The following is a 10,425-nucleotide window of genomic DNA, read 5'->3' as shown; positions in this document are numbered from 1 at the left end:
ATTCTGAAGCAACTTGTGCCAGAAAAAAAAGATCACAAACAGAATTTCTTGCATTTCTGCCATTGTGTCAACCTATTAACGCCGTCACTGATAAACAAAGCTCAATTCCGAAAGCCCCACGGTGAAAGACAATGCTTCTTTTAAATCTTCAAGCAGATATAATAATACCGCTTGGGTTATTTCTTTGCATTGCATTTTTGGTGCGTGGGTGATGACAGCACAGACCTGTGAATTCATGGAATATGGCAACATTGCACAGTGAATGAACAGCATTCTGACTCACAGTGAAAGTGTGCAAGGAAATAAGTGCGCAGCCAAGGGTGGAGAGGATGTGCTCTGTGATTATGCTCCAACTAAAACATATTCAAATCCTTAAATCAGGGAAGCTTTGATCAGTGCATGTAGTGAAAAGGGCTCATATAACACTTTCTTAGAGTAACTCCTTTTTACACTTTAAAGGCCAAATATCAGTGCAGAGAGTTTCTCCATGTGGGAAGCTCATTGTGCCTTGTGAAGTCTATGGCACACACCACCAAAAGGAAAACAGATTGATGCTTTTTTCCCCCCAAGTTCCTCTTCTCATCAGATTCCCAGTGAAAACGTTGGGATCAAAATACCTGCAGGCACTTAATAGAAGGATTTGGTTAAATCTGCTTCAACTAGGCAGCAGCAGGAAAACTAAAGCCTGCACAAAGCTTTAGAAGGGATGTCCTACATGGATCACCCTGAAAACACAAGTGAAAGGAGGACAGAGTGGGATCTCAAATAATAACTTCGCATTATTGTCAAATGACTCCTGCTTGGGAAGGATGTTCCGCTCAAGCTCCAGGATTTCTAACGAGAGTCTGCATTGTACTGGACTACATCTCATTCACTTCTTTGCATCTGTCTCTGTTTTACACAAAGGTCTATTCCACATGATGGAAGCTACAGAGAGCCTTTCAGGGTCATTTGATTTAATCACATAGCTTGTTGTTTCATTTTAGTCCAAATTAAATAGTTTTACAGAAGGATAAAGTAATTTTCCAGTGTTGTTTAAGCAAGAAATACAGTTGCACTAGCAAATATATATTCTGTACCACATACCCCACAAGTCCATTAATCCATTGAACTCTGCAAAATGATTTACACTTTCAAACCATAATGCAAACCATTATGCTATCAGCATGGTATTCAAGGCTATGAGTAGTTTTTGGCAGAAGAGAAAACCTGATTAGTGATCCCTTGGTATTTTGTGAATTTGAAACACGAGGCTGCGGATTCTTCTGTCTTTAAATAACAAAGAAGGTGACGATTGCCTAAAAAAAACAGACAACTTCATTCTTAATTCCCATAAAATACCAGAAGTTAAATGTATTGGAAACTCTGACTTATGAGAAAAAAATGACTTTCCTTAGAATCAGAAGAAAGAAATCCCAACTACTCTGTAAAATGGCAAGCATTTGATGCCACCTAATTTTAGCTCTTTGGGTATTTGTATTTCTAAGCATTGTTATTTTAGCATTTGCTGAGCTATTTGATACATGAATGACTTTGAGTACAAAAAGGATAAAAGGAGGTAATTTTGGCTAAAGCTTTCTTGATAGCAGTTTATTATTTAAAAAACAACTGGTTTAAAATGAAGTATATTAACAGAGAAATAACTCCTTAAAATACTTATTCTTGTGTAGACAACATTATTTCCCATAATTAGTGAAGGCAAAAGTAATTAGGTTCAAGATTGTCCAGGAAATAGTACCTGCTGTATATAGATTAGTACTTTGACTGCAGTATAACCCAAGTAACATACTGTACAATTAATTACTACAGAAAAAAATGCAATTATCATTGTCATATTATTCAACACCCTAAATCTTACCCATGATCTAATTTTCTTGTAGTCAGGAACAAGAAAATGGTTTAGGTAAGTTATATATAGACACAGCATTAAAAAGCAGCAATGGCAAAAGGACAAACTGCAGTCACAGTCATGTAGACTGCAATCTCTATCATACTGCACTCAGCTCTCACTACAGGGAGGAGATACTTGTCAATAATAGCAGGCAAACAATATTACCCCTATTTCAGAATTCCTAGGAGGGATTTATATCTTTTGAAAGACAAATGAGGTTATGGCAGGTTTGACAGACATTTTGACAAATATTTTACAACTGTGCCAAACAAATACACCGCATAACATTATTTTTTTGCTGCTGTAAGGGAATATCATGTAAAAAACAGACAGCTTATAAATTCCGGGACAGTGTTTTTCAGTTGCAGGCATTATTTTTATCTGATATATTACTCACATATCTGTCACCAGACCCCTCGCTTGTATGCCTCTTCCATTTGGACCGAATCAAGCACATCCAAGATGGAGACTTCATCAATTGTAACCTTCTTAGGGATTTATACATTACATGGTATATTTTACCACAATACAATTGACAATTGTAATATTTATTTCTAAGTGCGCACTGTCCTTCACACAAACGTTCCCAAACAGAATTCCACTTCATTAATAAGAAATCATATTTACAATAAAATAGTACTTATTTAACTTATTTAAGAGTTCGAGAGATTTCGAGAGAGTCGTGAATTTACCAGTGTAGTACTTGCATTTCGAATACCGTCTCATAAATACGTTTTTGACTTGTGTCATGTTTGGTTTACACACAAATGCAGAGTTGAAATGAGAATTTGTCTGATGAGAATTTGGCACAATATTACTTTAAATAATATACCTCTCCGAAGAAAGGCATGAGGAAAGAGATTTCCGAAGAAACAATGACCAGGTAAAACACCCCGTGGTTCCCAAGTTAACAACTAGGAAAGGAGATGAGCAAAACAATCTATAGATTTTTAAGTTGTACATTCTCTTCGGAGTGAACTCGCATAGAAAGACAAAACTCACGAATGTGTCGAAAGTTCGATTTCGTTTTTCTCTAAAACACTTTACGCTATACACCCTTTAAAATAACGATATAAACTGATTCACTGAAGAAACGTCGATCTTTAAGGATGATTTGGTTTACCGTTCAATAACCAGTTACATTGTACACGTTTGTTATCCAGTTGTTTCTTATGTATCTATAAGGAAATTCTCTTTTCTTAATTGACGCGTTTCTTAATTGCTTATATTTAGTAACAAGTTTCACAAACATACATAAATACTTAGTTACATTTTTGAACGGTCTGTGATCTACAGGGCGAAATCGGAGAAGTGCTTGTAGAAGCTATTGTCCATGCATTTTTTAAATGCACACGCTCATTAAGTTTACAGGGTGTTAAACACACACAGTTCAGTTGAAAGACTGAGACGAGACACTTGAAATATCCCGGCTGGCAGAAAGACTCTTGTCTCTACCCAAATGCAGATCTGCAGTCTGAGAGAAAACGAACAAAAGCAGGTAATGATGGAGCCATTTTAAGATAATTTCTTCTGTACACAAATAAATCCAAATACACCTTATATTTCATAAAGTTAAACAGGCAATGGTGCATTCAAATTTGAAAACCCCGGAAGTGTTTTTTTTTTGCATTTCTATTCAATTCCTCTTCAAATGAGTTTCGAACAGATATTCGGGAGGAAAGTTATATTCTACTCTCGCCTACTTCCGCTCCAACATAAAATTATATAGTTCAGGTGGGTAGCTCCGTCAGCATGCGTAGGCTGCAAAGGAACAACTAATAGGTTTATTCCATGCTGAATAAAATAAGAAAGAAAACACAACGTTTCGGCCGTGGAGCCTTCTTCCACGGCCGAAACGTTGTGTTTTCTTTCTTATTTTTCTCCAGCATGGAATAAACCTATTACTTGTTCCATAACATTATATAGCCGCCTTCTCGCCTTCAGGTCATGCCTTTGCCCATTTCTCACGCACGTGACTTACACCCTTGCAGCAGTTTCCTAGCGAAAGCGAAAAGGGTGAAAGTGGAGGCTGTTGGTTAGACTGTGCTTCTCTCAGCTAATGGAGTTTCGCAAACTTCTAATACATCTGCCCATCTTTCGCATTCATTAGGATCTCACAGCACATCTCAAATAACAAATTCATGCTCTCAGGCCCGTTTACCTGCCTGCTGCTCATTGAGCCCTACATAACGTGTTTTCCCAGAGAGCTGGTCTTCCCGAGGTCATTGAGAGGGAGATGATACGAATGATGGAGGCTTTAATGGGAGATTGCTCCAATACTTCCGCCCTACAGTCTAAAGATAGTCTCCACATAATACAGGGCTGTCAAAGTCAATCCATTTCTCCTGAAGACAATCACCAAACGGACTTTGACATTAAATAAAACGAAACGAGACAATGTCTTTTATTTGACAGACTAAATTAAATTGCTACCAAGCGCATCACTGAAATCAGATGTGAAAAGTAAGGAAAAGGAATAAATTGCAAATCATAGAGAGATACATGGTTTGAAGATAGTATTATCTGTTATCGAAAAACAAAACTAGAGAGCCAAATCAGACTTCACTGAAATAAAAAAAAGTTATTAACATTACGTTTGAACAAAACTAGCGAATAATTGTTCTATTGACAAAAAATCACGTGATCAGAACAACATTTTTTCAACAACACAAGTTTCCTGAGTTGAACTGGAAGTATTACTGTGGAATAAAGACTGAAAGGAATAGACATTATCCATAGGCAGGCCTTTCCTATAAGTACATTGTTACTCACTGTGAGACATAGTGTGCTGGAAATAATTCTGGAAAGAGAGGACAAAGCGGGAATATAATTCAAGCTACATTAAGTAATTATGTGTTAACATAAGCACAAATTATTATTACAGAAAGAATGACAAGGACAAATGAACATCAACATTTGGCTTGTAAGCTTGACATCTTGTTCTCGTATTCTCATACAGTTTATGAATGAACGACTGTGGAATGATGTTCTTAACACTTTCTGCAATTCTTCCACATTGTTTGGTTGCCTTCTGATTTTCTCAGCATTCATGTAACCCAATATGGCTTTGATGGTGTTCATATCAGGTTTGTGGTACAGGCCCCAGCATCTGTTAATAGTGAATAGTTCAGAACAAGTTCAATTCAATTTCAATTCGAGCTTTATTGTCCCCTAGGGGATATTTGTTTTACGGCACAGTCGAACACAACACAATGGCAAATACACATCATGAAAAGGGAAGAGAATACAGAAGTGTTATAGGAGAAAAGAAACAAGAGACAAGGTAGTTACTTTGCACTGTTTAAGAGTGTGATTGCAGTGGGAATGAAAGATTTCCTGAGTCTGTTGGTTTTACACCTGGGGGCACAGAGGCATCTCCCAGATGGGAGAAGTGTGAATTTACAATGGAGGGGGTGAGACACACACTCTGTGATGCTTTTGGCTTATTAGTCACCCTCTGTTTGTAAAGGATGCTTAAGTTGATTTGATTATTCCAGATTATTTTGCTGGTTATATTCACTAATTTACCCAGCCGATTACAATTACCAGTACTTATGTTGCCAAACCAACAACATAACAACAACACAGGCGTTCACCCTGTGGTCCATGTGGGTCCTAATGCCCCAGTATACTGTAAACAGGCACCGTCCTTATGGATTATACATAAAACCGAGGTCCTGACTCTGTGGTCATTAAAAATCCCAGGACATTTCTCGAAAAGAGTAGGGGTGTAACCCCGGCGTCCTGGCCAAATTTCCCATTGGCCCTTACCGATCATGGCCTCCTAATAATCCCCATCTATTAACTGGCTTCATTACTCTGCTCTCCTCTCCACTGATAGCTGATGTGTGGTGAGCGTTCTGGCGCACTATAGCTGCCGTCGCATCATCCAGGTGGATGCTGCACATTGGTGGTGATGGAGGGTCCCCGTTACCTGTAAAACTCTTTGAGTGGAGTGTCCAGAAAAGTGCTATATAAGTATAAGCAATAATTTTATTATTATTATAAGGTTTGTCACCACAGTGGCAGTATGTGGAAGACCAGTGAGACCCATTAATGGTGGACCAGATTATATCGTTTTTTGGCAGTTTGGGTGCCTCCAGTTTTTGCACTCCGGCGTAGATAATGCCCCAACATATAATTTTCTGCAGTTTGTATGTTCTCCCTGTTTGTGTGAGTTTCCTTTAGGTGCTCTGGTTTCCTCCACCAGTCCAAAGACATACTGGTAGGTTAACTGGCTCTAGGTGTGAGTGTGTGTGTGTGTCTGTCTGCCTTGTGATGGATTGTTCTCCTGTTCAGGGTGTGTCCTGCCTTGTGCCCATTACTTGCCAGGACAGGCTCTGGCTCCACTATGATCCTGAATTGGTAAAAGTTGTTACAAAATGGGTAGATGGATAGACAATATTATTCTAATGTGCACTTTGCATTATATATCCACTTTGTCCCCTCTTACAAACCTTAATTCCAAAACTGTATAGACAGGAGAAGGAGTATGCATAAATACACATTCATATATCAAGCTTCTATTATTTTTTTAGCAATAAAGTGTTTTCAGTCTTGCTTAAAAAGACATTTAGAACTTTTAATACATTTCTAACAGTACAACTGAACCTTTTAGTTTTAGTTTGTACAGCATGAGTAATTCAGGAATTTGTAAATATACTACTCACAAAATGTTCAGGATTTTAACTCATTCACTGCATTTTCAAAAATCTCTCATAAGAGCCAATCACATAAATGTAAAAGATCATTACCTTATTACTGCCAACAAAACACAGAAGATGACAATTGTGGAATTTTAAAGTAAAAATAGGGTCTAAAATCATATACCCCCATAATAATAAAATTCCAGAATGTCAGTATCAGGAAATACCCTTACAAATGTCAATAAAAGACTGGCATTGATGGTGTATACTGTTCAGTAGCCTACAAATCTGTTTTTTTGTGGAGAAATATTTACATTTCAAAAATAAAAATAACGATTCTTTGCCCCACATGAACCCCACTTACCCATCCCCATAAGTGGTTTCTCATACAGGTCTCAACCCTCAAATAGAGTCAACAGCTACAGTGGAACCCCCATGAAACAAAGCTTTGACTGCATTCAGGCCTCCACTATCCCCTCACTGGACCCATGGATCCCAGCACTGATCCTATTCAAAAGATTCCACATGTAAATGGAATTCCACATACAAAATGTCACCCCATCCAGTTCCAGGCAATCACGTGGTTGAGGGTTGAGATCAGACATTAAGCCAATTGAACCCTAAACCCAATCAGTCAGCAGAGGTGCTTGCTGTCATTTCAGTGCAAGGTGAACTGACCTTCATCATGATACTGAACTGGAGCCTTGATAATGGCATAATGAGAGATTTGTGATCACCAAATAGGTTATTATAACTAACCATGGCTTGATCTGTCAACAGCAAAGTCTGTTATCTAATGAGGTCTTTTTCTCATCCTTTTGGAAAGATTTTTTTTTTACCAGGACCCAAAACTCCCTACCTTTTTGTGAATAGCGTATATAAATAGTGGAGGATTCTTGCATGTTGTACTCCTGTTGTAGTTACACTCGTATCATTACATCTACTGTATCAGCAATTGTCTCCCCTTTTATAACAGACCAGACATTGATGAGGAAGTCGTTTTATTAGCACGATGATGGCCAAAAGTGTTCTGGGAAAATAGGAGTTTATTTGAAATGAGAAAACTCGGGCAGTTCTGGGTATTATTGTGAAAATGTACATATTTCAGGTGCTGCTTAGAATTTGGAAAGAATTACATTTTTACTAGTAGAAAGTAACTATGTTCAGAGAAACCAATATAATTAACATTCTTTTAATTATATAAAATTATATTATACTATATTAATCAAAATTAATCAATTTAAAAACATGCATCAACTCAGAAATTTGATTATATTTATTAATTAAAATTATATTAAATTAATTCAAATGCTTGTGTTCAATATGGTGTTGTACATTATAGCAATATAACAGGAATTCTGCCGTGACTGTGCAAAGAAAATGGTCCAATTCTGTATAAAACCTTTAACATAACTCTTATTATGCAAGAGGTTTATCCACTTTCACCAAAGATGCATCAGGATTTATTGCAGAATGTATTTTCAAATGCAGAGATCAGATTGAAGACATCATGAAATCTGGCATGACATTTCTTTGTTTAAAAATAATGTGTGTCCAGATTAAGCGCATGTTACTTCGATTATGAAAGACAATGTGAGAATGTGTGAGGGCCAGAAAAAAAAACATGCTGTACAAAATTTGTTATCTTCTTAAGTTAAAAGAAATCACTGGTCGGATGGTCTCAGATTCTTCCAAACGGGAGGAGAGTCCTTCACCAATTCTTCTGTAGCCACCCATATGTATATTCATACACTAGTAGCATCACTGCTCCCCCTGGACAAAAAAGAGAAGCTTGTTAAAGTACACCTAAACTAATGAAATGCTTTAATGCTACTGTGATTTGTCAACAGTATAAGAAATCCTTTAAATAGCTTTGCAGCCTAGTGGAAAGCTTCGTCAGAAGGTACTCTTAAATCTATAATCCATTGTCCGGGGTTCTCCATGTGGCAAAATGGGCATTGAATGAAACTGGTGATGTAGAGACTGGCGATCAAGCCCGGAAGTAGTTTTTTAGAGAAATGGAAAAACATCTATTGTGTGATAATTTGCACTTTCAATCCTGATGGGCACCATTGCTCCCTTATTAGAAGTGATGTCTGGGACTTTCTTGAGGACCCTTGTTTAACATCAGCCCATACATGGAGCACAGTATTAGAAAGAGCATCTTCTTCCACTTTTAGAGTATGTACAAACCATTTAATCCTCAAATGGTTACAAAGAGCCATACAGCAACTTAGAAATGAAAGACTTGGTTTAAAGGATTAAAGGATAGTCTTACACCTCTAGGAGTCTGGAATTAAAGCTGGATGCTCCAAAATACACATTAATGTTGTATTATGAAGCCACACTGAATTTTTCTATTTAATCATAAAAGCCACACACTGTACATGCTCAGTGCACTGAATAATGAGGATGGTCAGAGAGACATAAATGTGCATTTGCAGAGCAAATGAAAAAGTACCTTCATAGTTTGTCCTACAAGTATGCCCAACAGGGTCCTGTGGCACTATTCCTCGCCAAGCAGAAACTACACACTTCCAAGATAAATACATATGATTGAGCAAACAGATTTCACAGTCAGGACAGACAGTGGCTCAATGAGGGACACTTTTTTAAAGGAATAATCTATCCAGAGAAAATGCCTATGCATATAGACATCTAGCAGTCTTAAAGACACGACCATTCCAACAGTCTGGTATAAAAAAACGTAAAAAAGAACTAGCCCTGGAGATGCTGTCTCTAGACAACACAGCATTAAAGAACAGCATTATACTAAAAGTAAGTATTACCTGGTCCAAGTCGCATTATTTTAGGTATCAAGCCTTTGTATAAAGCTAAATACCTGCAACAGAAAAATAAAGCTTTGTTAGACAGCTGTTTCTTTGGTGAAGTCTGCATTTGAACAAAAACGAGGAGGGAGATCTGAAAAACAGACGGTGCTCTGATACTATTAGGATAATATAAAAACTTTAAGCAGCTTCAGGTTGACTTCAGAGTTTTACAGCTATACAAAGAGAGTATAATGTTTGCATTTTAAAATTAAGATTAGGTTAACATTTGTTTTTAAAAAATTGCGATTGAAAACATTTTTTGCCATGACTAACAACCCTTAAAATAGCATAATTCAAGAAAAGACATGAGAAATCAGCTGCAGACAATTCAGGACATTTGTATATACTAGCACTATATATGAACAGGTAGCTATGAATGATAATGTCTTGCAATGCATCACTGATATAAAGAACACCAATAGTATGTCTGATTTTTTCCCATTCTTCATTTCTTCCAGTATTTCCTCAGCTTTTGCTTTTATCTTTTGTTTGGAAATTAATGGTTAAATTTGCTCAACAAAAGAGCAGGTATGCAGTTATTTGACAACCATGTAGTTTCCTAATGTGTTCAAGCTGATATAATTTCAAGCCATATTGAAAAGCAAAGCTCAGCTCTCTTCCATCTCCGGCTGCTACACAATTTCCCTTCTGATCGTGAGGGCCCTTTAATAAGGCTACCGTCCGGCTTATTAAAAAAAACTGAAATTGAACTGTGCAGCTCATTATGACTTGCAAAATGCTGAGCTCCTATAGGGCACACTAATTAGCTCGGACTGCATTATATTAAACAAGCTCGACTTTTTGATGCTTGGAGATGGTTACCACTAAACCAAATCCAGGCCTAGTGCATTTGATGTCAGAAAACAGCTCATGCATAGAATGAGCCAAAGTTGCTTTTCCACAAATGAGAATAGGAAGAACAATATTTGCTTATGCAGTTAAACATTATGTCTTTAAACACATCAGAAACCTTATAGGAAAGTTGAGTTGTGCAGGAAAGAATTATTCTCTGCACTACAATTTTTTAAATTGTATATTTTCTCACTTTTATTTATAT

At 37.1% G+C, this 10,425-nt stretch overlaps 1 protein-coding gene across 2 annotated transcripts in view; it reads right to left on the bottom strand.

The window, feature by feature from the left end:
- Positions 1 to 5,033: 5,033 nt before the first annotated feature.
- slc25a21 (solute carrier family 25 member 21) overlaps positions 5,034 to 10,425 on the bottom strand; it is a 200,066-nt gene continuing 194,674 nt past the window's right edge. For both annotated transcript variants that reach the window (XM_088648789.1, XM_088648790.1), the window contains 2 exons: positions 9,327 to 9,379; positions 5,034 to 8,310 (listed from right to left, as the gene is read on the bottom strand). In XM_088648789.1, coding sequence (XP_088504915.1) covers positions 8,249 to 8,310; positions 9,327 to 9,379 — 115 coding nt within the window. In that variant the 3' untranslated portion in view covers positions 5,034 to 8,248. The remainder of the gene's footprint in view (positions 8,311 to 9,326; positions 9,380 to 10,425) is intronic.

The sequence above is a fragment of the Lepisosteus platostomus genome, chromosome 10 (assembly GCF_059453375.1).
Source record: "Lepisosteus platostomus isolate fLepPlt1 chromosome 10, fLepPlt1.hap1, whole genome shotgun sequence".
Lineage (NCBI taxonomy): Eukaryota > Metazoa > Chordata > Actinopteri > Semionotiformes > Lepisosteidae > Lepisosteus > Lepisosteus platostomus.
The sequence above is the reverse complement of the archived record's forward strand: the minus strand, read 5'-3'. Positions and strand labels throughout refer to the sequence as shown.